Source organism: Atractosteus spatula, chromosome 3, assembly GCF_055471065.1.
Source record: "Atractosteus spatula isolate fAtrSpa1 chromosome 3, fAtrSpa1.hap1, whole genome shotgun sequence".
In the NCBI taxonomy this organism is placed as follows: Eukaryota; Metazoa; Chordata; class Actinopteri; order Semionotiformes; family Lepisosteidae; genus Atractosteus; species Atractosteus spatula.
This window is the reverse complement of record NC_142708.1, coordinates 43023966-43051436: the sequence shown is the minus strand read 5'-3', so window position 1 is coordinate 43051436 and position 27471 is coordinate 43023966. Positions and strand designations below refer to the sequence as shown.

General features: G+C 37.3%; 1 protein-coding gene across 1 annotated transcript; it reads left to right on the top strand.

Annotated features, from left to right (window-relative positions):
• The first annotated feature begins 1134 nt into the window (after positions 1 to 1134).
• Positions 1135 to 21745, top strand: LOC148837807 (programmed cell death 1 ligand 1-like). Its single transcript, XM_088911804.1, has 8 exons — positions 1135 to 1238; positions 6464 to 6523; positions 7720 to 8076; positions 9240 to 9521; positions 12714 to 12839; positions 13586 to 13639; positions 15700 to 15756; positions 19171 to 21745. Exons 2-8 carry the CDS (start codon positions 6469 to 6471, stop codon positions 19185 to 19187), a joined length of 948 nt encoding a protein of 315 aa, XP_088767930.1. The 5' UTR covers positions 1135 to 1238; positions 6464 to 6468; the 3' UTR covers positions 19188 to 21745.
• The last annotated feature ends 5726 nt before the right edge of the window (positions 21746 to 27471 follow it).

Here is a 27471-nt window from a genome sequence, read left to right as displayed (position 1 = left end):
CAGGGGATTGCGTCGTTGGAACAATAAGCCCTATTAAAGTGTCACAATACTATATGTTGTGAAGTGCTTTCAGTGCTCTCCATGAAAAACTGTGATTAGGTTTCAAAATTAATATTATCCAAACTATAATGCAAATAAAAGATTGTTGATGTTAGAGTGGGGAGCAACAGGTAGTGGTTAATCCCATGCTTTAACGTAGTTTTCAGTGGGGAATTAACCTCTGCTTGTTCCATTTTTGTAGACCGAAATGATCTACTGACGTCAAGCAAGTCAACATCAACACTTCAACTGCTAGCAGATATACACTTGCTTTAATACAGCAACTGCAGGACACAGCAAGAAAGTAGCATCTATCTGTCCATGATTAAAAACCACACACCTTTGGACTCTGAAGCAATTCATCCACAGTGCCCCCCATTAAACATTTTTTAATTTCATTTTTGCTTTATAGCTAGACTTTAAAAACTGTTTATTACAGAGTACTTTACCACAACCCTTTCCACTTGCTACGTTTAACTGCTAGTTCCTATCTCGTGCACCGAAATGCGTTGAGCACTGAGCTCTAACTCCCCGTGCCTAACATCCTCAAGAAATGGTATAAGCCGTTCACCCCTAAAAATGTTCAGTTCGTAGAGTCAAAGCATAAATTGACGTGGATGTTCATTATTTGTAGTCTTTATTTAGTCTACATTAAAATTTAAGGAAGGAAGATGGGGAAAAATCCATGTACACTCCTAACATTTTCAAACAGTAAAAGAAAACGCTAACTAGAGCAGCGGCAATATTTCCTCGTAAATAATCATACTGTGTGATCCCCTGGAGTATAGTTGTGAAAGTTCGCAGGGGTTCACTTGAAGCATACAAAAAATCATCGGGCGATATAAGCAATTCTGACGGCAAATGTAGGATGAGTTAAACGCTTGTCTTGCAGATCTTGTATTGGACACGTACGCTTAACCTGTCTTTTATACATAATTTATGAATTAACCTATAATTATATATTTTTATTTAAAGGTCCTGCTTATGTTATTTGATTATTGTTTTTTTTCTCGTGAGCAAAGCATCGAGTTACCGTATGTAAACTGATGAACGTCCTGTGTAAACACTGTGTTGGGTTCAACATGAAGAGGAAGTTGGAAGACTAAAGCGAAAGTTTCCTCTGTATTTAATACGTCTGGTGTTTTTCAGGCTCAGCAGAAGACGGAGAATAGGCAAGCTGAGAAGTTCGCGTCACGAAGGTACTGTTACATGCTAATCTGTCATTATTTGCTGGTGATGTCGTTAATGTATGCTGCATATGGTCACTGTGTCTTTAGCGTTATTACTAGCTTAATTATGACACTTTCTGGTACCAGATAAAAAACCGTGACACTAAGGTTTATTTCTAAGTCTGTTCAGCGATGTCTTTATTCTCGTGGACAATATGATGAAAGAGAAATATTAAACATATTTTCTAGTAATTACGGTAAAGTACTGTATAAGTAGTGAATTACACCTTAGATATTTGTCAGTGGTCTTTAGACTTCTAAATGTATTGCTCCTTTCTCAGAAACGCAGTACCGTTGTGCTGTATATTTCGGACCTAATTGTTTTACTTTATTATGGGCTGCGTGAGGATTACATTAAAAATACTCAGTTAATTAGAAGTGAGTATTAAACGGGTGTGTTGACAATATTAGAAACAGTAACAATTACTTAGAATAATAGTCCGTTTGAGGAACGTCAACATTTTACCGTTTCCGATATACCATTAGTTGCGCTTTGCAATGAGTGTTGTTGGCTCCAGCTGCAGTTTTCCATCAAACTACATTTTCATAAACTACATTTAAGTGTAGTGATTGTAGTATTCAACGCAAACAACCTGTTACCTAACTGATTGGATTAATAATCCTGTATGATTTTACCGCTACTTCTCTTGCCATTAAAATCCCACCTACACTTAAAAGAAGCAGTTTTAATTTCACAGCGAAAAGGTTGTCTGAGTGCAAATTTTCGTACTTTGCACGGAAAATACAGTAAGTATATTATATAGCGAATACGCGACGTCAGAAGGTAAGCTAGCCATACGTGGGTGTAGTTTTACAAGATAAATGTACTGTAGGTGTTATTCGCATTATATATTGTATAAGGCGCGGGGCAAGCCATTGAAGGCGTTTACAAGAATCCACTATGATGAAGTGCTATGTACTACCCACTTATTTGTTTCAATTTGACAGTCCTGGTATAATGTTATATTCCGTTGAATAAGTCATGCAATATTTTGCTGACAACGGTGAGTGCCAAAGTAATGGGTGAAATGTGTCAATCGTTCGATAGCTGTATATAACAAATATGAATGACATTTCACTGTTGAATTTTACGTGGGTTGATGAACCAAAGTAATCCCGCGTGGGCAGATTTGATACATCGTACCAAAGGGAAAAGTATCGTGCTTTTGATTCTTCCTTTCCGTTTACTTATAGCACATTACCGAATTAACTTTTGACATAGTTCGCGGTGTTAGTGCCAATTTCTGCTCTTCTTCTCAACATATATATACTACTGTCCGAGTTACTGAATGGAAAGCGTAATTTGCGGGAAATATTGACAAGGCTTGTGTGCTTAGATCATTGTATAGTTTTCTACTTTAATCACTACAGTTTATTTATCATCACAATTTTAGATTACTTTAAACCTTTGTTTGTTCAGCTGATCATACCTATGTGTATATAAACCTGTGAATCTTCCAGTTTTTACGGGTATTACTGTATGTGTTATTATTTCTTTACCTGGTTAGTTAACTGTTTCTGAGCTTTGGAAATGCATACTGTATGTATAGTGCAGTCCATAACTATTTGGAAAGTGACACAATTTGTGTTGTTTTGGCTCTGTCACATTGGATTTGAAATGATACAATGACTATGAGGTTAAAGTGCAGAATGTCAGCTTTAATTAGAGGGTATTTACATCTATATTGGGTGAACCTTATAGGAATTACATAGTCCCCCCAATTCATGGGACCAAAAGTAATTGGACACATTAACATAATCGTAAATAAAATTTGGCATGTTTGCAAATCCTTTGCAGTTGATGACTGCCTGAAGTCTGCGACCCACAGACATCACCAGACGTTGGGTATCTTTCCTGGTGATGCTCTGCCAGGCCTGTAATTCAGCCATTTTCAGTTCCTGCTTGTTTCGGTGGCTTTTTGTTTTCAGTCTTGTCTTCAGTAAGTGAAATGCATGCTCAATGGGATTCTCGGTTGATTGACTTGGCCAGTTAAAAACATTCCACGTTTTGGCCCTGAAAAACTCCATGGTTGCTTTAGCAGTATGTATGGGGTAATTGGCCTGCTGCAAGGTAAAGCGCCACCCATTGAGTTTTGAAGCATTTGTTTGGATCTGAGCAGATAAGATGCTTCTGTACACTTCAGAATTCATCCTGCTGCTGCCGTCTGCAGTCACATTGTCAATAAAGACAAGTGAGCCAGTTCCACTAGCCACTGGCAGCCATACATGCCCAAGCCATGACACTACCTTCACCATGTTTCACAGATGAGGTGGTATGCTTTGGATCATGAGCAGCTCCATTTCTAATCCATACTTTTCTCTTTCCATCACTCTGGTAGAGGTTAATCTTTGTCTCATCTGTCCATAAGGCTTTGTCCCAGAACTCTAGATGCTTTTTTATTACTTTTTTGCAAACTGTAACCTGGCCTTTCTGTGGCCTTTCTTACCAGTGGTTTGCATCTTGTGGTGAACCCTCTGAGATTATGCTGGTGTATTCCTCTCTTTATGGTAGTCTTTCACACATCTATGCCTATATCCTGGAGAGTGTTCCAAATCTGTTCAACAGTTATAAAGGTGTTTTTCTTCACGATTGAAAGTATTCTTCCATAGTCTCCCAGGTTGTTTGCTATTGCTAAGCTCACCATTGCGTTCTTGCTTCTGTTTCAGCCTCATGATGGCTCGCTTTAATGGCTTTAACACTTCTTTGGTCCTCATGTTGAGAAACAACAGCAACAGACTCCAGATGCAAATGCCACATCTAGAATCACCTCTAGACCTTTTGTTAGCTCTCTTGTGCATGAACTAACGATGCATCAACACACAGTCAATGAGCAGCCAATTGTCCAATTACTCTTGGTCCCCTAAAATGGGAAGTGTTTCCTTTATGGTTCACCCAATATAAACGTAAATACCCTCGAATTAAAGCTGATATTCTGTACTTTAACCTCATAGCCATTGTTTCTCTTCAACTCCAACATGCTGCAGTACAGAGCCAAAACATCAAAATTTGTGACACGGTCCAAATACTTTCGGACTGCACTGTATATGATGATTTTTTACTGTGGGTTGTATCATCAAATATTACAATTGCAAAGACAGAAAATGTAATTGTGTGACTTGTGTGAAGGTGTTCATTTGTGATAGTTTTGATAGTATTCAAAATATTTTTGTTGAAAAGAGATGGATACAAGGTTGTCATATTGTTGTATGTCTCTCGTAATTAGGAATGTGACTGTTTTACAGTGTAATATGTGTTGTGGGGAAGAGAGGAATCCATTGCTGTTAGGAAATGCTATTTTCATTAATTGCTATTGTGAATTTGAAATATGTGAAATTAAAGTATATTAGTCTGCTGAATTTTGAGAAAGTCAGTTATGTAGGTAATGTATGTACAGTAATTATGGTTATGTAGGTACTGTATTTACAGTATACTTTCTCTTCCTCTTCTAATACACTTTTACTATTCCTACTAAACTTTTAATAATAAACAGGATGTAAGACCACATTTTTAATTGTGATGGTGTTCCACATGAAAAGGCACTATAGATGAAAACTGATTTTATGAACTAACAGAAACACACATGCATTTTCTTGGATGTCATAAATTCTCGTAGGTGTTCAGGACACTATGTCATGTATCCCGTTATGAAGGTTCCTGCTTGGTTCTTTTTGGGTTGAGTAAGTGGTGACTTATTTCTACATTTTTGATTTGTGAAGGCATTATAATTTAGGATACCATCTTCCTTAAACACTTTTGTGCCTTTTGAGTTAACAGGTAGTTTCTCACCAAGAAAATTGGAATGTATTGAACTGGTCCTCTATAGTTTGTCAGTTGTGGCCTTCAGCTTTATTCACCTGTAATAAGGCCATTATAGCTTTGGAAATGTAACACAATGTATTGGCCTACCATGTTGTTTAATAACCCATGCTGTTGAAGCTGACAACTTGGCTTCTTTCAGGAAATGTCTGGATAACACCTTACTCTGCTCAAAAACACCTATTAATTTTTCATTTTTTTCAGAAGAAATCATAAAAAGTTTAAATAATTCTAATTGTGTTCTTTTAGTTTCTAGCAGGTTGCCTTTAAGAGCTTCATTTCAAATTGTATTAAATAGATTTTAGCAGTAGGTCTTTTCCCAATTCCATTAAAATAATTGTGAATTAAAAACTGATTTTTTTTTTACTGGATAATGTTTTCTGTATTTTCATCAATTTTGTAAAGCAATGCTATTTAATAGAACATTTTTTATTTCTAATTAGATTATCCCCTTGGGATATGAAAGGTGAATGGACATCAGAACCCTGTGGATTTTTAAAACTAAAATACCAAGATAAACCGAGCACTTTATTAATATAAATGTATTTTGAATTTTATTCATACATTAATAAATTATACCAGAATGTGCTGTTGTTTCTTCAACACTGTTATTCAACCCGGAAATATATTGTATTTTCTCCACAAGCTCCATTTGTGAACATTAGAAATGTTAAAGTCAATGGTTGAAAAATGTGTGTATTTTTGTCTATATTATACAATATATTAATTATGAATGGCTCTAATTACTGATTACCTACAGAAAACCTAAGAAATTCTATTAATTTTATTATCTGCAGAGAATCTAATCAAAAAATTGTTTGAAATCCCATGGAAAACATCCTACTGGTATCCCATAAAGTTTTGGAATATGATTTCAATAGCATTTCCTACTAAAATTTTATTTATTATCGACAATGGAATCCCTTTGGAAACCAACAGAACATTCATTTGGAATCTACAGAAATCTATAGGATTTCCAGTAGTGTTTCTGACTAAATTACTTTCATCTGTGAGATTAAATACCATATTTTTTTTCTCCATTTTCTGCTACATGCACTCCACAGCAGGTTAAGAACGTTTTATTCAAACAAAACACTGAATGTTATCTTGGCTTGACACATTTGTACAACCTTAAATGGTCACTTTGCAATTTTGAAACAAGTAATGATAATTATATAGAATAACAAAGCTTTCTTTTTTGGTCACAAGCTGCTTAATAAGCTGTAGAAATATTTATGAAAATGCAAACCATGCAAAAATGATGTGGTGCAAGATTTGTGATTAATAGATGTGCAAATGATGTAATTTCTTTTCTGACTCATACAAATTTGACAGATTAATTGTATCCTTTGTAAAGTTTCATCTTATTTGTTTTCAGGAGAAATGGATAACTCACTCCTTATTATATTTCAAGTTGCAATGTGGCCTATGTTTCCAGGTATGAGTTATGTTGTTTTACTTTTTATAAGACTTGAGGAAAATGTTAAAAGTTGTTATTATCAAAAGAAACAAGATCTACAGCTAAGAGCTACAGGCTTGGCCTGTTTTGTTTTTTTGGTGAGCAGGTCCACAGATTCACTGGTACTTATCTACTTATCATTGCAACTTTGCAACATCACATACTGTGTTTCATGCTGTAGGAACTCGTGCTATAGTGTTTATAATTTCTATAGTCAGGTATACTGGACATTCTAGATATTTGTCTCCATTTTGTAGTGTGTAGGCATAATGAACTACTGTATAATGAAGTAATGGCAGCTTAATTCGGCTCTAATGGAATCTGACAGTAAAGTATGATTTTCTGGTGCCCATAATACATGTTGAAAATGAACAGCAGTGCTCATTAAAAGGTCTAAATGAGACTGTATGTTGGATCATTATTAAGTAGAATGATATTTAATTTGACCTTTTTTAAATCCATTGTTAAACCTGGACTACAAATGCAAGATGGCAAATGAGAGTGCCTACATTTTTTCAATTGAAGAACATCTGATGAGTTTAAGACTTTTTTAGGAACATCCCTAAGTATGTATCAGGGTGGTCAATCCCCTGGTTATGGAGAGCCAATCCAACAGGTCTTTACCAGCTGTGCTTATATCATCAATGTGTAAAAGTGACAAGACTTAGATTATGAGACTTGAGTCTCATGAGTAAATTAAGTAAGTTATTTGAATCAATTCAGTCTGGAACTGTAGTCTGTACATTAGTGTCTTCAACCATCTTGTGCCTTATGGAACACATATACTTATAGTTAGTGTATAACTATTAGTTAGTGTTTATAGTTAGTGTAGAACAATAGGGTATTGAAGAGTACTAGTTATTGCTCTATAATTAAAAGATTATGGCTTTGAGTCCTGGGTTGTGCTGTTGTACACCTGTGTAAAGAACTTCACTTATACTACTAATATTTTAATCAATGAAATTAAATTAATTAAGTTTGATTGATTTACATTATTTTAGATTATTAATTAGCCTGCAGCCCAACTTTGGAAGAAGCAGTTAGAAATTTAATGGATGGATTACTTATTAATATATATCATATTTTGCCATTGGAAAAGTTGTTCAAGTACATTTTGTAAAGTAAAATTTAATGGTGTATGTACCAAAAATATTATTTTTTTTCTGTTTTCCCAGCTCTTTTCACTGTGGATATGACTGAGTCTTCCTTTCTGGCTGAGTTTAGGGGGAACGTCACTATGGAGTGTCGATTCCCTACAGGGGGTGGTGAGACCCTGTCCAGCCTCAGAGTCTACTGGCACCGCATCCTGCCTGAGCCTCTCCTGGAAGTGTACAAGCTGGAGAGCGGAAAGGAGGACCTGAGCACCCAGCACCCCGGGTATAAAGGCAGAGTGAACCTGCAGAAGGACAGGCTGAAGCTGGGCCAGGCTGTCCTACAGATGTCCAATCTCAGCATCTCTGACTCTGGGAAGTACAGGTGCATTGTTGAACAGGGAGGAGCTGACTATAAAGAGGCCACCCTCAATGTGAGAGGTGAGTTACATATATTTGCATTTTTTATTATCTGTCAATTGCTAACAGTAATAAATCCTAGATGTACCAAATGCTTCCAGTGCTCTAGACCTTAGACAATCTAGCTTTCTACACGAGGAGAGAAGTGAGAGACAGTGATTATCCTTCTTGGCTTGCATTCAAATGACTTGTGATTTGATCTGTAAATTACTTGTAAATTATCAGGAACACCAGCCCTGTGTCATGACTCAAAGATGCACATCACACATTAGGACATAGAAGTAAATCACATTCATTCTCCCATATAGGTCTGGCCCAATTATTTCACAGAAACATCCAAAAAACATGACAGATAACTGATGTCTGGTTAGTTTCTGCTGTTTCTTTTATGTAAAAAAGTCACAATAATTAAAAGGTTACAGGACACTGTACACATACTGTACATGTGATATGTATTTCAGAACAAGGAAAAGAATGAAGTTAAGGGGATGAAAATGATTCCAGAACCTCTACTACCATAATAAAACCCTAAACAGAAACACATACCTTCTTAATGAATAAAAATACATGGTAATTGCATAGCTGAGAACAGTGCCTCTTTAAAACAGTAATTGATGTTAATTATTTATGTTATTTACTGTAAGCAATCTCAAAATGCATAGTGAAATCTGAAAAGATAATTAATTATAATGAATTGTTGGTTACTTAATGGAGTACAAGTGTTCTTTTTACCATTATACTTTAGAAGGTGGCTGAATTGGACCTCATAAGAATAACCAAAAATGGTCTCCTCCTTGTTTGAAAGCTTTACACCTGCAGAGGTGTGTGTATTTTCACACTAAGCAGCTCTGGCTACTGACTCTGTTAAATTTTTCAACCAATATTTTGATGCCAGGTAATGCTACTGTATAACATTTGTTTTCAAAGTCTTGAATAAACCTCTCATTACCTGTGATAAAAGCCTAAATGTCCTATAGGTGTTTGTACACCATGTAGTTTTATCTTGTCAAATCTTACAAGCTCTGTAAGAGGCCCAGGATGAATAAATGAATATCTGTGAACAGACTGTTCTTACATATTTTACTTACAAGCACCAGGTTAAACCCAAATCTCTTAAGAGCTCCCCTCACTTATAACATTTCTTACTTTAATGTAGTTAGAACATGCATCCTTTTGTCTTTCAGCTGCCTATACACCTATAAAAACAGACATAAGTCGAACCCCAGATGATGAGAAGGTGGAACTGACCTGCAAGTCAGAAGGCTACCCGTTGGCCAAGGTGATCTGGTCAGATGCAAGTGGTCTGAACCTCATCTCAAACGCCAATGAAAGCATATTCTTACTCCCTGATCAACGGTACCACATAAACAGCCGTGTCATTGTAAACAATACCGTAAACAACACGTACACCTGCACTTTCTGGAACGAGAGTACGATCAACTACGCAACGAATCTTACTATTCCAGGTATGATAGCAATCCCTTACATCTATTGTTCCCATATTCTTCAAAAACAAACATCTGGCAAGAGCTCCTTTAGTGTTTATTACGTTGCTCAATTCATAGTAGATGCTTTGTGTGTGATGCACAGACCTATTTAGACACCTATTCCAAGGGACACTTTGAGACAATGGAATATTTCAAAAGTACCCTTACACAAAAAATAAAACCACTGTTAAAAAGTTTTGTTTATTTAGTATTAGTTAATTACAAATTAAATAATAGCTTTATTTGGTTATGAAATTCCCACTTAAATTATATAACATAGCATGAAACAAAGTAGGAGGTTACATCCTAATACTTTTCTAGCAATGTCATTTCTGAAATATTTTGTAGGCTGGGCTGGGATCTGACATGAAATAGGAATAGTTGTGTGGAGTGATGCAGGTACAACAGTACAGGTATATCTGTATATTACCAATTGCCCCATACAAATTTAATTTATCAGAGGAAAGTCAAGATTAATATTCTTGATTAAATCAGGCATGTGAGGAAAGGGAAAATCTTAACAAAACAAGAAGAGGGAAAGCTATTTAAAAAACAATTAATACTATGAGCTGCATGCATATAGTGTTATTAGATGAAAGGACAGTATTGTTTTAAACGTTCTTCTGGAAAACCTGTTTCTCATGAGTCATGACATCAAAAAGAGAAGTCACATATCTCTCCTGTCTGCAAACAAGGATGGAATTAGCATAGAAAATTCATGTGAAATCATTTAACATTTCCGTAAAACTAAATTTAGAAACAGGAATGATGTTTTAGAATCCTTCTGATATCCTTGTTCTATACACTACACCATAAATCCATCATGTGCCTTAACGTGGAGTGCATTTGTTGAAAAAAAATAGAAAAAATCTGGAACCTGTTATTATTTTGGCCTCTGTTTAATTTGCCAATTATCCATCAGAACTTTCTGTTGCAGAAATACATTCATCTGTTAAAACTTTGTATCTGCAAAGTATTATCATTTAAGGCAAGTAAGAAGAGATGGTTTTTCTCATGGTGAAGTTTCAGAACACAGACAGCAGACAGTTTATATTTACACAGGAGCGCAGTGTCACTGTTAGATACAGGGATCTCCTAGTCTACTCTGCAACACCAGCCCAACCCTGGTGCTTTTTGGTAACTTTGCATAATCTCTGAGAACTACTTGCAGCAAACAGTGGGTAGAATGATCAAGGTACAAGCTTGGGTCTGCAGGGCATGATGTCTTTCCTCATCTCCTGGCCTTTCCTAATATGGGTGAGCCAGTCAAGACCCCCTCCACCCTAATAATAATATTTAGTCACCTGAACTAGTGAGCACAGATATTCTTTTGCTAAAGCATCAGCAATTCAGAATCTGTTAATAGAATAGATAATTTTCTAAAGGATATGTTTTGTTTCCTTTGAGAAACACAGCAATAAGCTCAAAATTTTGGATGAATTATCCATTTTCCTGATGCTATTTAGTCATCAAGTATGGAAATCCAGATTACATTTGTGTGTGAAAGTATATGTAGTAAGAAAACCATTTCACCAAATTTGTGATACATATCAACAACTAATACAAGGGGAGATGAGACTTTCTTCTGCAGGTGATCCACCGCAACTTACAACAACAATACAAGCATATTAGAATTAGGTATAGATTTAGATTATTTTTAATTTTTCATCCTTGAGATGAGAGTATGTTATTCAGATAAAAAGGTGAACATTTTTTAGATTTACCTACTTATCCTTTGTAGAATTAATCGATAGACCTTAGTGCATTTCTCTCTTATGTTTGCTATTTGTGTGCGTTGAAAGTGTGAATTCACATTGTGGATGATATTGCGGTCAGGGCCAGATATCAGCTATCACAGGCTCTAGGGCTAAATATTTTCAGGGATAAAGGTAAAGGTAAGTAAAAGTAAGATAAGTGAAGGTTTTCCCTTTGGTTGTTGATAGATTGTGGGGCTTCCCCTTGCATTTTTCCATAAATGGAAAAACATCATCAGTTTTTTTTTTACTATATACCCACCTAATTTGGAATTTCCAGTCATATCTTTACGTTTTGGCTCACAGCAATGCCCTCTGCAATGAAAAAGTTCCAACTCCACCCACCCGTCAACTTTTGGACCCGTTACAAGTTTTGCAGCAACATGCAGAGGTTAAACATCAATTAGAGGAGAGGTTTGTCCCTCAGGGATGTCACCACGGTGCTGGAGATGTTGAGTACATTGCAGGGCCGTTGCTTAGCTGGGAGTCAGGACAGCTCTGGTCAGCTAGTCCCAGCCCTACTCTGATGGGTGACTTTGGCACCTCAGCTTGTGGCGGTATTGCCTCTGGCACACTTGATTTTCTGCATACTGTATGTGTGGAGACCCTTGAGCGTAGACGAACCTGCTCTACTTGACTCTTGCAGAGCAACACTGATTGAAACTCCCTTTTGTATTAGTTGTGTACAATTAACAGATTTAATGATTTTCAGGTGCTTGCATTTTTCTTCTATGCAATCACTTTTAGAGAAGTGCTGCCTATCTGGAATGTTTTTTTGTGAAATTAGGTTATTTCCAGCTTGTATTAATGTCGTGGAACATTTACTGCTTAGTCACAACTAAAGTTCCACAAATTCTAAATGAAGCTATCCAGTCTGCTGAGCAGAGTCTTAAAGCGCAGTTGAGGAATGCAGAAAACTTTAGGACACACTGAAGAACACTGATCTCATGGCTGTTTCTGTCTCTGAATGAGAGATGAGTTTTAGCTTCAATTAATTACATCTGTTGTTCTGTTTATTACTTGTACTGTAAATCAAAAATATATTGTGCCAGCACTTTGTACACTGCCTTCTCTTGTTAAAATCCTATGCTCTTGTATTTTCATTTTATTTACTCATCTTAATTTTGTGAACATACGGTACAACAATGTACACGATGATGTTATTGAATGGTTTCTACTTTCTATAATGAAAGGTGGAAAAAGTACATATTCTATAACATACAAAATGATCTGTTAACAGGTTTCCAAAAACAAAAGATTCATTAGCAAGCTTTACTTTACACATATCGTAAATATTTCATATTTAAATAAATAATACGTTTAAATAAATATTTATCATAATTGGTAATTTGATCAAATTAGAATAATCATAACATTTCACATAACATTCCATTTTTTGCCTTTCTTTGCCTAATAGATGATATGAAGAAAACTAAAGAACAACCCCCAGCAGGGAGAAAGTCTTCAACTATAGTTTGGGCCATAATGGTTGTGGCTGCAGTAGTGGTGACTGTGGCTATCTTGGTAAATCACAGGTTTAAAGGTAATTTCTGTTTATATGTAAGATCTCTTAAAAATAACAGATCAAGCCTATGGTCTGAGCTGTGTTGGTTCCAGTGATAATGGGCCTGAGTTACCATTTTCACCAGGGGTTGAGCAAACACTGAATAATGAATTGCTAAACAGTGCTGTACCCATAAAGTCCCAATTACATTTGTCAGTTTTTCTTAGTCTGTAACGGGGCTTTGTTAGCTAATGCTGTCAGGTAATCTCTATGGGATGCTCAGTTCTAGTTTGCTAAATCTAGTACCTAAAAGTTAAGACAAACTCAGATGAGGCGAAATATAGAACATCTTGTTTCATTAACACCTCTGTAGCTCTGCTTTGCTTCAGTAAACAGTGTAGCTTTTAACCTTTTGTATTTCTTGAAGAGAAAGTTGGAGGTTCCCTGTATGCTGTGAAGCAACATATTGTATTCACCAGGGGAAGTCTATGATGGCCACAGAAGCCTTAGAAACATTGTATGCTGTAGCCATGAAAAAATATATATTCTGAATATGACAATAAGTAGGACTTTTTCAGTATTTTTAAGTATTGTGTTATTATTTAACTGCATTTCTTATTTATTAAGTGGCTTAATATATGCTTTGACTTTGCATTTTCTATATTGCTTTTAACTGCCTCTTTTGAAGACATCCCCCTCTGTGGCCCATAACCTTAGGGAATTTTAAAACATGGGACTGTGGATTTCCTTTAAATTCAATTTTTTTTTCAAATCTATTTTCACAGATGTAAAGGGACTCAAAAGAAGTAAGAGAAAGGAGGAAGACTTTGATGCCTTATGTACGTATGATTAAGATCGTTAGTTAAGTATGTCAGTCATATTGCTTTGTTGATGAGGGTGCAATAGGGTTGTAACGTGTAAAGTATTAGGACAATATGTGCAGTATTAACACAAATTAACAGAAATATTACAAATTGTATTGTGAAATGTAGCAATATGGTTTCAAAAAGATCAAGAATACTTTAGCATTTGAAACCATTTGTGTTTAAAATCATTCAAAACTGTTAGACAGTAGATCTTTCACAATGTTGTTGTGCCTCAAAAATTGTGATTCAACAAGTATTGCAGGCTTGAAATAGCCTGAACATTGCTCTTTTATTAAACATGCTGATATAAGGTTCAGAAACATCTAAATTCAAAACTGACAAAAAAAACCCACGTGTCCTTATGAAGGTAAATAGAATGTGACAAACAAAATAAATATAAAATAATTAAAATAAACCTCAGTGGTTGGTGTAATTTACAGCAAATGAGTTCTGGGCGTGTACATAGGTTCATTATTGTCTGGCACAGTTCTGGCAAAGGAGTAATAAATCAGAAGCAAATGTAAAAAAACATTTATTAACAAATATCATAAACTACGCAACACAAAATTTTACAGTAACATACAACATTAAACAAAAACATGTATTCCAGTTACATTGTTTACAACACAAGGCATCTCAGAAGCCTGCTTTCTACAAACCCAGAAATTTCTGAGTGCTACCCTGTAACTTGAAATCTTATACAACACTTTCACTGGCCTAAAAGACAGATAAAAGAACACAACACAGATCTGAATCTCCCTTTCTATTACATGGATGTCCAAAAGCAAATGTGAATCTATCTTTCTATTCTAGGATTCCACAGTAAAGGAAATCACAATTTCCTAAAATAACGGATACCAATATGTCTAAAACAGGGATCCAAATAATTAGTCAGAGTCTGGTCTCACCTGGCACAAACGTAGAGCAAGAGATGGGTGACAGTGTTTCTTCTCTCTGTCTCTCTTCTTTCCTTTCCCTCTTTTTAATCTATGTTTCTGGACTATTGAAGACTTTAATTAACTAGAGTAAACTAGAAAATTCCCTTTGATCCTCTGTGTTTTTCTGTCTGTAATTTCAACTGCAACTAAGTTAAATTAAACATTGTTTAAACCCATTGTTTCTAAATTTTACAATACCCATCCATCCCAAACAATATGAGGTCTTTAATAGCCAAGTAGACAGGATCTCCATTAAATGTGTCATCTAAAGGACGGGTGCTCCTACAGCACAGTGTCTCTTGTCTCTGTACTGTGGCAGCTATAGCTGAGAATACCATTGAGACTACCCTTATACCCTATACCCTAGTATAATATAGTACAGGATCACTTTCAAACCTTTTTACTCCTTTACACAAATTCTTCAAAATAAAGCTAATTTTAAATCTTAAATTTACATTTATGTCAACTAAATATTGCCTGGCTTGTATTTTTATCTAAACCTTTGGAGCCGTAAGAGAAAATTGCACTCTGTAGTGAAAAGCTTTGACAGTCCATTGATAGTCATGCTTTCTAAGCCTGGGTCTTTTGAATGACGAGTGATGAGTGATGCCTGTCTTGAATCAGTATACTGTAGATCAATTATACATCACTATGTTTCCCTTTGAAAGACTTACTGCATCTTTAAATAAAATGCAAATAAAATCGGTGAATTTAAGTGTGCTTTAATTGCTTTCTTACTTTCTTTCACTCAGAGGGTACTGGTCCCCTGCGGCCTGTAGTTGATGCTACAGGTAGTGATTTATGTGTCTGTTCAGTTGTTCACTGATTTTTATGAAAATGTATTCTTAATATAATGAAATGATATCCTTACCTGTTATGGTTAATATATTTGACGTAATACGTCACTTCCTATCTGCTTCTTTTGATTTTCCACTTCATATCAAAAGTAATCTTTTGTGGAAGGTACTGGGTGTGAGGTAGATACATAATGAGTTTTGAAGCTGTCACACTTTGTCTTTTTTTTTTTAAATGTCAAACTCAATTTATATTGTTTTCTATACTGACTATTGAAAATATTATTTTTCTTTCAAACAGCCACTGCCCTCACCATAAATAGTGAAGTTCCAACTTCTGTTGTCACCCATGAAGAAGGTACGTCAGTTAATTTGGTATTTCAGCTGTACAGAACTGAATCCAAGCAGTTCTGTCAGACATACTTGCCTGTATTGAAAAGAAAAAAAAACAATTGGTCAATATTGGATATTTGAAAGAGGCCACATCTGTAACCTGAGGTCAACAGCCCTCTCAAGTATAGAAAGGTTGGACCAAAGGTTACGTAAGAGAGGTTCTGAATGATTGAGTATTGTTCTTCAGGAAACCAAAATACCAAATTAGTGTCACCCTGCGTCCTCATGACTAGAGTCACAAGTTGTTTTTATTAATTTTGTCAGCTTGATTACTGGTGCAGAGTTCCTGTCACAGATCAGTAAAAAATGATGAGGATGAACAGCTGAAAAGCCACAAAGCATGTGACCTTCTTTTAAAAGCTGTTTTAGCTATTGCATAAATAAAAGCACTTCTATTAAAAGGAATATGTGGAAAGGGTTAATTGTACATTACCTCACATTAACTGCTAGTCTAGGATGGTCACTACCGAAACTATACTAATAATACTATACAACATATCTCAAAGATCTCACAAAAATACTTTCCTAAATAAATTCCTAAATTCTGTGTATATAAAACACAAATAAAAGTACACTCCTTATAGAAATGCAACATATATATTATTTATTGAAATAGGCCAGACCCCAGGCCTGGAGAGTGGAAGCTCAGGCCTTGTTTATCCATATTGATAAAATATCCATAAAAACATCCAGCCACATCTGTGTGGAGACACATTAGGAAGGACCCAGTAGTAGAAATAGGACCTTCATTGTCATTTCATCTTCTTTGTCATTGGCCAATAATAATAGACATTCATAGACTTACTGTGTAGGTGGGGGATACTAAACAAAAAGAGAACCAGCTTTTACTAGAAAGCATGTATTTCTAAACAATGTCGCTAGGGGAGGAATGCTGATGTTAGTCATCCAGCAGGGGAGAAGAATTAAAATAACACTGAATTATCTAAGAAAACAGTTAATGAGGAGTCTGGAGCTTGAAGCATGTATAATGAAATAGAAAGTGAAATCAGATTTCCTTTATTGTGCAGTGTCTGTGGTCTGAGTTTCAGCTCCACCCTTGGATTACAATATGTAAACCCTGAAGGAATGATTATTTAACAGATGAGATAAACCTTTGGGCCATCTAGCCTGTTTGCAAGGATGTCATCCAGCCTTTTCTTAAAAGATGGCTTCAACATCATGGCTGCGTGACTTGCTTTATATTCGCACAATCCTTTGTGTAAAAACATGCCTCACTGTATCTTAAAAATGTGGAAGGCATATACTTTGTTTCAACATTTTTCTACCCCTATCTTTGAAATACTTTCAATATTTTTTTACTTACATAAACAGTAGGAGAGGTTATTCCAAAATGTTGGATAATTGCTGTTTGGTTTTAGGGTTATCAGATGTAATTTCTGTAATAAATATACTCTTGTGAATGCACTGTGTGAGGTAGCATGTACTATACCTTGCAGGCTTGGAAGGAGAGAGAGTGAGAGATCTTTTTAAGCTTACAGGCCAAAGGTACAGCTTAGTCTGTAGTGGCAATAATAATAATAATAATAATAAGAAGAAGAAGAAGAAGAAGAAGACGACAAATTCCTGGACACTCTACTCAAAATCCTTTTCTGGTAATGGGGACTTCCCTCCACCACCACCAATGTGCAGCATCCACCTGGATGATACAACAGCAGCTAAAGTGCGCCAGTATGCCCACCACACACCAGCTATCAGTGGGGAGGAGAACAGAGTGATGAAGCCAATTCATAGATGATTGGTAAAGACGGATGAGAAATTTGGCCAGGACACTGGGGTAACACCCCTACTCTTTTTGAGAATATTTTTTCCTGGGATTTTTAATGACCACAGAGAGCCAGGACCTCAGTTTTACATCTCATCCAAAGAACAGTGGTGCCTTTTTACAGTATAGTGTCCCCATCACGATACAGGGGCATTATGACCCACACAGACCGCAGGGTGAGCACCCCCTGCTGGCCCCACTAACACCTCTTCCAGCAGCAACCTTAGTTTTTCCCAGGAGGTCTCTCGTCCAGGTACTGACCAGGCTCATTCCTGCTTAACTTCAGTGGGTTGCTAATTGTGAGCTGCAGGGTGACATGGCTGCTGCAAAACATGAGTGAGGGGCATCACAGTTTCTGGACAGGAGAGCTGCATTAGCTTATTCACCAAGCCCAGTTCAATAAGGAATGAGGAACAGGGATGGCCTGCTGTACCTGGGCTGGAGGTGTTGACACCTGAAGGAATGAGGCATTGCTTAGCAAGGAAACAGCATATATTCTCCCCAGCAGAGGGAAGAGGGATGTGCCCAGAAAGCAGGTGGAAACCTTTTCTCTTCCAAATTGGTCTTCTAATCCTCTTACTTAGCCCAGAGGAGTGACTGATTCCATGCACTACCTATTCTGACAACCTATTTCCCTCATGTGGAATCTCACTCCCTCAGAGTGATACTCACTCAGACTAGCTGTGCCTTATTGTACAGATTTTCCCAATTAACAGGTCATTTTAATAATAATAAACTTTATTTTATATAGCCCCTTTAAAGGTGGCTTCTCAAAGCTAATTTTGGCTCAAGACTACACCACTGAGCCTGGAATGTCAGCCAAGATGGTGGCTATCTCATGCAGCCACCTCTCTCTTTCTCACACACTGACCATACAAATTGAATAAAAATGAAAAAGATACTGCCTCAATTAATGACAAAGCAACCTGTCATAAGTGGTGGGCTCAGCAGTGATTCTCTGTTCCTGTTTTCATCAGTTTGCTTCTAAATGATATAAGCAGATATGCTCATATTAGTTGTTTCTAGCCCACCCCTTCTCCCCTTTTAAAGTTCTTATTTAATATACTTTTTGCCTTGTTTTCATGCTGCTTGTAATCAAACTAAATTCTAGTTTATAAAAATATCTCAACAGTAACATTGAATTTCTCTCATCATAAATTAACAAAAAACATTTTAAAGCTCAAAAGATTGCATCTAATGCCATGGATCTTGGCTTCAGTGTGAAATGTAAATAAATAATGTTCATTCAGTTATATAGACAGCTACTATGGAAATCTAGTATCATATAAAATTCATCTTTCCACATACAGTGTTCTATCACTCCCATGTACATCCAGAGAGCAGTATTGGAAGCTCTGTGCAAAAACAAGCCCTTAGAGATCCCACTGACAGTTTAGTGAGCATATCTCCTCCTGCCCAGTCTGAAGCCCTTCTTAAGTGAAAAATGTTGTAGCACTGTTTCTGAAATTGTGATACATTCTTCACTAACAATTTTCTCTAAACTACAGTGCAAGGACTTACAGTAGCAATGGTGTTGTACAACATTTTAAAATTAGGTTCTTACCCTTATGTTCTCTTTTTTTGCTCTCCTGACAGGCAACCTCAAGGCATGACAGTCCTACTGCCAATGTCACAGAAGATGATGATAGGAGAACAGTCTCCTTGTGGAGAAACCGTCCTGGTCAATGCCTCGGTTACTACTTGGACACGGGCCAAGAGCTTTGGTGCCTTCAGTCTCCATTCATGCAAACCAATTGCTGCTTCATTTGGAGGGTGCCAAGGGAGACCTGTATGATGAAATGGCATACAGAGAACAGTGATATCAGCGCAGCCTGAGGGCATCTTTGACAGGTCCTGTTGATGCTGTGTGCATTCTAGTTGAGTACTGCCAAGAGAATGCAAAACTACAGGAATCTTTGAAAATGTTTCAAGGGGACCATCAGTGTGGAAGGGTTCTAGTCAGAGCTTGCAATGAAGGATGCAGTAACTTCACAGACTGTTTGGATTCTGCACTGGAGCTCTGCAGATAGCAGATAATCCACTAGATTACAAGAGGGAATGCTGCAAAATGCCTTGTTATCTGTTTGCAACGGGACTTGTTTCCTGTGTAAACTGTAGCCAATGTTGTGTTTTTATTTTGTTTGCTATTTCAGCACTTTAATTCCGTGAAAACACATTGAAAAATGTGTTGGAAAGCACTTTTACCTCAGTTTGGCCTCTAACTCTTGTATTTATTATATAATTTATAAATGCTAAAAACAGTTTTGTTTTACTGCCGTACACAATAGATTAATCCAAACCAGACAATTGTTGCATTAAACATAACTATTGCATAACTAAGGCCATAAATGTCAGTTACCCGACTCTTTAAATGTAACTATAAAAGTTATTTTTTTGTAGATTTTCAATAGCTTTTATTGTAATAGTAATTCATAAAATTTTAATTTAATAGTAATTCATAAAATTTAAAGCATATTTGCTAATTTTACTGCCATCAGGATCGCTGTTACACATCATTCAGGAAACCAGAATTTAAAACCAAATTTTAACAAAGAATATCAAGGTCCTTATTGAAGTTGTTGATTGTAGCTGAATTGTTTAACTTCTGTGATAAATACTTAAAATGTGTTATTTATTCTAAAAGGAATGAAAAAGAACTAAGTCTCCTAATTCAGCAAGTGAAGTCATAAATGATTAGGACAATTAATTCAGGATGAGCTGGAATTTCAATGAATATTTTTTACACAAGTATTTAAAAAGGAGAAAATAACATGTCACTGACTAAAAGACAAGCCACTCTTATGTCTTATGTCACTCTATGACAGAACATCAGAGAATGAAGTGTAAAACAAATTGTTTGGACCAAATAGTATTTACTCAGCTCTGCTTAAAGAAATCATCTGAGTTTGTAGACCACTCACTAGGGGATTTTAGATGACTCTTAGGGGAGTGAATGTGTACACTGATTTTAAATATAATAACCTTTCATAAAAGGGGACAAAATACAGCCAGAATTATAGCCCAATCAACCTTATACCAATTACATCTGAAATTAAAAATGTAAAGAACTAAATCTGAAAGATCCAAATAAACACTGTATTCTAGAATGCAGTCAGTGCAGATTTAGATTTATAAGACACAGTTAATGCACCTATAACCAAATAGGTTTTTAAATTCAAGGCAGAAAACACACTCTTCTGTACATACAAATTGTAGGAGTGGAATGAACACTAGTCACCAGGGTGAAGTTGACTCCATGGGATTCAGTATTGTTAGATATACTACAAGTATATACAGTATGTCAATAAGCTGCTGGCTACAGGTTAGATTTAATGCTGTTGATGACCTTTCTTATCTTCTTAAATTCTAATTCACTTCAGGTTAGAAGTTATAGCATCCCTGTTTAAATGTCAGTTTTCATGTATTGTACATATGTATTCAGGAAGCTTAATGGCTTTGTAACATAGAAAGGTCTATGAGTCTGCAGATTCTGCTTCACATGAATTACATAAGAATAAGAAATAAAACTTTTGCCCTACCATATCTTAAAAGTGCCCAGAGTTTGGCCTCAGTCACCCTGCTTTGAAGTCTGTGCCAGATTCCCACAAGCCTTAGTGCAAAGAAATGTTTTATATTCTTCGCAGGTAATTAATTCCCTTTTAATTTCTAATGGTAACCCTGTGTCCTTGTTTTGTGTATAACAAGGATCTCGGCTGACTGGGCTGAAGGAGGTTTCCTTTAGCTCAGCCGGCAAGTTCCCTGTTGCGTGACACCAGAGACCCAGGTTCACGCCCAGGTAGTGAGGGACGAACTGGCAGGGCAGCAGCAGCGAGGGCAGAAACCCAAAGAACCGTTACAATGTTATAATTTGAAATGGTCCTCTGGGTTAAATCTATCTATACCTTTTATGTATCTTGTATCCTTTTTCATCTCAATCTCCTTTTTTTGTGAAGAAATATTTCATCCTGGCTGTATATAAAATTCCTTGAAACCAGTAATAATTCCTGTTGCTCCTCTTTGAACCCTTTCTAAGGCTAGAATATCCTTTTTGTGCCACAATATTCTAAGTGAGGTCAATTACTAGTGAATTGTAAATTAATGCTTAACATTCTCTGTATTTAAATTTCACACTTTTAGTTAGAGACCTAACCATTCTGTTTCCTGTTTTATTGTCCCCCTACAATGTCTTGATAAAGAAATAGAAGAATCAACATAAACTCCTAAATCTCTTTCGAGTCTTGTGTCCTCTAAATCAACAGTTATACTGTATGTATGTCCCTACTAATTTTGTGTATCATTGTTGTAGATCACTTTTCACTTTTCTATGTTAAATTTAATTTGCTTTGTCTTCCCAATCCTGATTCTGTATTTGCCACTCCTCATACTTTTATATTGGCAAATTCCACTAGTTTGTCATCTATATCACATTGTAAATAGCTGATATAGAATGGGAAAAAGTGGGTCCCTGTGGCAGAACACTGCAAACATCAGCTTATTTAGAAGTTATCCTCCTAAAAGCCTTTGTCACACTACATCACTTGTCATGACTTCTAGTCGGCAAGCATGTCAAATTTAATGACGACAGTTGCTGAATCTCGCTGCCTTTTCTATCCTATAGGGTGTCAAATTATACGACTAGGAATCGCAGTGAGTGACTAAATACACGTTTCCAGTTCCAGTTCTCACAGTTCTCAATTCATGTGCACATTTTTTCTCAGTTTTCTATCACTTTGTAATTATTTATAAAACCTCTTTCCAAAGCAAAGGACACTATACATAGTGATAAAGAAAAGGACAAAGTACAATATAAAGTAAAAGAAAAAAATAAACAAAAACATACAGGATAGAACATAGGTCAATCAGACATAGGCCCCAGTACAAAGGTGAGTTTTGAGTTCAGATTTGCAGAGAGTCAAATAATTTGTCTCTGTTAGAGTCTGAGAAAGGGCATTCTGTAAAGGACCAGCGACAGAGAAAGCACTGTCACCAAAAGTCTGAGATTTAGTCCTGGGTGCAGTGAGCAAAGGAAAATCCTCAACTGAACGGAGCCTACTACATGAGTTCAGAGATATACAGTATGGGGACCCAGATTATATATAGCCTTAAATGTCAGTAACAAGATCTTGTATCGAATACGTGACTTTACAGGCAATCAATGTAGAGACTTTAGTGTAGGAGTGATATGCTTCCAAGGTCTGGTGTGGGTTAGAAATCTAGTTTTGTATATGTTGCAACTTACTGTATTAAGAAGAGTGTTAGAGAACCTATAGTGTAAAGAGTTGCAGCTTTGATGTTTGATGCTTGAATCAGGTACTTACTTTTGGATATGGATAGAAATTGTCTAATGCGGGCAACATTTCTAAGCTGAAAAAATGTGGGGCTCAAGAGACAGGAAAGTCTCGTATGTGACTCCCACATTCCTGAATATGACTGACACGTGAATGGGGCAGCCATACATCATTACTGTAGAGTTCTACAGCTTTTACAGCTAATGTTTGCTGCCCACCAGTAAAATTTCTGTTTTGTTGCAATTTAGCTTCAGGGAATTTAATGTCAATCAAAGCTTGATGCCATACAAACATGAAATAAGTTATTGATCACAGGGGGAAGAGGTCTTAATGTAAACCTGACTATTATCTGCATTACAATGAAACTGAAGACCATTTTTGTGTAAAATTTGACCAGGAGGAAGCATATAAACTGTTGAAAGTAATGTGCCCTGTTGCACACCATGAATGTGTGAATCAGTCTTTTTACGAGAAACCTTAACAAGAGCTTCTTTAAGTAAGATTGCTTTATTCACCCCTATCACGGGACCTGACATGCATGACTGTGAACTTAAATCAAAAGCCATTTACTAATTAATTTGGCTGGATATTTTAAACAAAGCAATGTACAGTTGTACTCATTTACATAGCTTTGTATGTTACTTAAGTAATGTGGGTGTAACCTTCTCAAGAGTAGTTTTACATCTTTGTTTATATGCTTCCTCTTGGTCAAATTGTACACAAAAATAGTCTTCAGTTTCATTTTACATCAGCTTCACGTTATCAGCTCCATGTTACAAATTCACAAATGCGACTTCCACTTGCATCGTGAATTTGCTCAACTGAAGACCTTCACCACTTGCTACCGCCTTCTCTGGATTTCCTTCCCGTCTTGATTCATCAATCATGTCTCTGAGGTACACTGCACTGCAACTTCTTCAACTAAAACAAAGCTACTTCCTGGTGAAAGACACATTCAATTATTTCCATTTTAATGGGATTTTACAACCGAGTCACTACATCCATCACAGCACAGAACGCCGTTTTTTTCGTTCGTCTGCCAGCGGAGTCTCTATCCCCGCCTTTCGGCGCACGACTGTAAGTCCATCACGCACCAGCGCCGACCTAAAAAATCTCCTCTCACTACCGCACCTGGAGCGCACTACGTTTCCCCCTGAATCCCCGAGACTGGCCAGATCAGCGCTACTCAACACCCGCTCCATTAACAACAAGGCTCTTCTCTTATGTGACATCATCAAAGAAAAAAAATTGGGCCTTCTGTGCTTAACTGAAACCTGGCACAAACAAAACGATGGACTCCTGTTCAACCAACTAATTCCTCCTGGGTATGGTTTGTTTGACCTTCCGCGTCTTTCAGGCAGAGGCAGGGGCATCATTGTTATTTACAACCTTTTTTACAGTCTAAGTCCTATTACTATACCTCCTCCCTCTTCTTTTGAGTGTCTTGTTTTAAATGTTTCTATCCCCTAATCTACTATCATTGCCACAGTTCATAGACCACCCAAACCCAGTGGAGCCTTCTTAGGTGAGTTTGCTGATTTTCTCTCATTCTTATGCCTTAAGTTTAAAAGGATCCTTATTCTAGGGGACTTTAATATACACATCGATTCAACCTCTTCCAGTCTGGCTAAAGACTTCCTTTCTCTTTTGGGATGCTTTGACCTTACTCAGTTTGTTTGTACCCCTACACATAACAAAGGACACACCTTAGATTTAATTATTGCAAATGACTCCTTTGTCTCCCTCTGCTCTCCCCTTGATCTAGGCCTCTCTGACCACTTAGCCATTCTCTTCAATCTGGAATTACCTGTTTCTAACACTTCCCACTCACGCTCTGTAAATTTCCGCAACTGGCGATCAATTGATCACCCAAGGTTTGCAAATTCTGTTCTGTCCTCCTTATCCTGTTTCTCTTCCTCTGACCCTCTAGAGCAGTGGTTCTCAAACTGTGGTACGCGTACTGGCAGTGGTACGTGGAGTGCCGCCAAGTGGTACGCCAAATGACCCTGGAACTGTGTCGTGTGTGCAGAAAAATCGGGACGGGTTTTCATATTTTGTATTTTAATACGTGTCGAATACGCAGCCTACGTACTACGATCTAATAGTTCAGTGGACACAAGAGATACTCTGTAATTCTATACCACTCTATAGGAATGCGTACTACGAATGCAAATGACCAATTGTATTTAGAAAAAGCTACTGTATCTCCAGCAAATAGGGAGAAAGGAGAATGTGCGTGATTTTGGAACAATGCTAACGTTGTAAACACAGGAATGCATAGAAATACGTGCTACGAACGCAGGTAATCTTGTGAGCACACGAAAGCGTGATAACAGAAAAATATTTCAGAACTGTGCTAATTTGAAAAAAATACACGAGCGTCTCTGTGTTTCGCTCCCATGCCCATGAAAAAAAACTTTAAATAAATACGGAAATAAAAACGGAAACGAGGAAAAATGCAAGCTTGCGGATTGCTAAAGCAGGTAAGCTACACTATTTTTGAAGAACCTTATTTACCGTTGGCAAAAGAGCTGACACGTATTATGTGTAGAGAAAAAGCTGCTAAACAGCTCGACCTGCTGCCCCCCTCCCCCTGAAAGACACAGTCATTCATAGAATTATTGAAATGAAGGATTATATCAAAAGTACACTGATAGAGCGCGTTAAGATGAGCAGATGTTTTTCACTGCAATTAGATGAGTCTGTAGTCGATTTGGCCAATTTGCTCGTTTACGTTAGATACGAGTTTGAGGGCATGTCCCATGAAGACTTTCTGTTCTGTAAACCGCTACCAACAGGAACTACAGGAGAGCACATATTTCAGCTTCTGAATGAATTTATCGAAGAGAATGGCCTCGACTGGATAAAATGCGTCGGAGTTTGTACAGACGGTGCTAGAGCAATGACAAGCCGACATAACGGTGTAGTTGCACGAATTAGAGAGGTTGCTCCAGAAATTAATGTATGCATTACAACATCCACCGCGGGATCTTTGCCGTCAAGAAAATGCCTGACGATTTAATATGTTAGACTCCGTTGTGAATTGTATCAAGGCTCGAAAAATTAATTCACATCTGCTTTGCTCAACTAAACAGGCTCACCCCTCTCACTGAAATGGTGCTTTTTTATTAGTTGTTGTTAATGTTTTTTTTCTGTAAAACACTTTGAGAAGCCACCTTTAAAGGCGCTATATCAAATTCAGTTTATTATTATAATATTTATTATATGTATGTGTGAGTGTGTGCACGCGCGCTCATGTTGGTCATTGAGAATTTCTGGGGTTCCTATGAGAAGATGACTTGTAGGTGGTACTTGGATGCTTTGGTTGGATTAGGGGTGGTACTTGGTCCAAAAAGTTTGAGAACCACTGCTCTAGAGGACAAAATACAGTTACTTGACAGTTCTCTTTTATCTACCCTTGACACCTTTGCTCCTTTAAAAACTCGAACCATCTCTTTCTCTCACCCTTCCCCCTGGTACAATGACCATCTAGGATCCATGAAGGCAGCCTCTCGCAAACTTGAGCATAGGTGGCGTCTTTCCGGCCTAAATGTACACTATCAGGCTTGGAGAGATTACTTATCTGAATATAAGGTTACTATAGAGTCTGCTAGTTCCACCTACTTCTCTCACATCATTGAAAATCACCAAAACAACCCCAGACATCTTTTCTTCACCATTAACAGACTGCTCAAGCCAAACTGCCCTACCACATTACCTGCCTCATCACAACTTTGCAACACATTCTTAGATTTCTTTAGTTCTAAAATTGACAACATCCAGCATCACATTCTCTCCACTACGCATATCATTTCCATACCTCCTCCCTCCTCACCCAACTTCTCTGGTTCCCTTCTCTTCAGCTTCTCTCTTCTTGACTCAGCATCCCTCAACAAACTAATTACATGCATGAAACCCACCACATCTTAGATCCCATTTGTCACGCCCTCTGCAGCCAGAGGGCGCTCCTTCTCTGTCCTGTCCCTAGTTTCCGGTCTGCTGTCCTTCCTGTCCCTCTCTTTCCCTTGGGCTATATATTTCCGGGTCTTGCACTCTGTCCTCGCTCAGCATTGACGTTCGGATGTCCTGAGACCCGCCTAGCACCAGGGCGCCCCACGTCCGCTCCCTGAGGGCATAGGTTTCTATACGGCATTCCTGAACTCTTTGCACTATGAGCCCGGGCCTTTTTCCCGTCTCGCCGCTACGCATATGGATCTTTTTCCGCTCTCCTGCTCCCCACGGTTAGTCCCTTTGGACGTCCGTGACACCATTCCCACCACTTTATTCCAGTCCTGTTTCTCTTCTCTCTGTCCCATTGTCCTCAATATTATACATGAATCCATGAGCACTGGCATTGTACCGACGGTCCTCAAAACTGTTGCCATTACCCCCGTGCCAAAAAAGCCTAACATGGCTCTCGACAATCTTAACAATTTTCACCCCATCTACAACTTACCCTTTCTTTCTAAAATTCTAGAACGTGCTGTCACACTTCAGTTACATAACCACCTCATGACAAACAACCTTTTCGAACCCCTCCAATCTGGCTTCCGTCAACTTCACAGCACAGAAACTGCCCTGGTCAAAGTCACCAACGATCTTCTGATAG

Bases quoted from the DNA above. Each gene is read 5' to 3' on its own strand.
- LOC148837807 (XM_088911804.1), top strand. From the start codon at position 6,469: ATGGATAACTCACTCCTTATTATATTTCAAGTTGCAATGTGGCCTATG. The intron at 9,522-12,713 runs GTATGATAGCAA...TTTGCCTAATAG, and splicing joins AACGAATCTTACTATTCCAG to ATGATATGAAGAAAACTAAA. The intron at 12,840-13,585 runs GTAATTTCTGTT...CTATTTTCACAG, and splicing joins GGTAAATCACAGGTTTAAAG to ATGTAAAGGGACTCAAAAGA.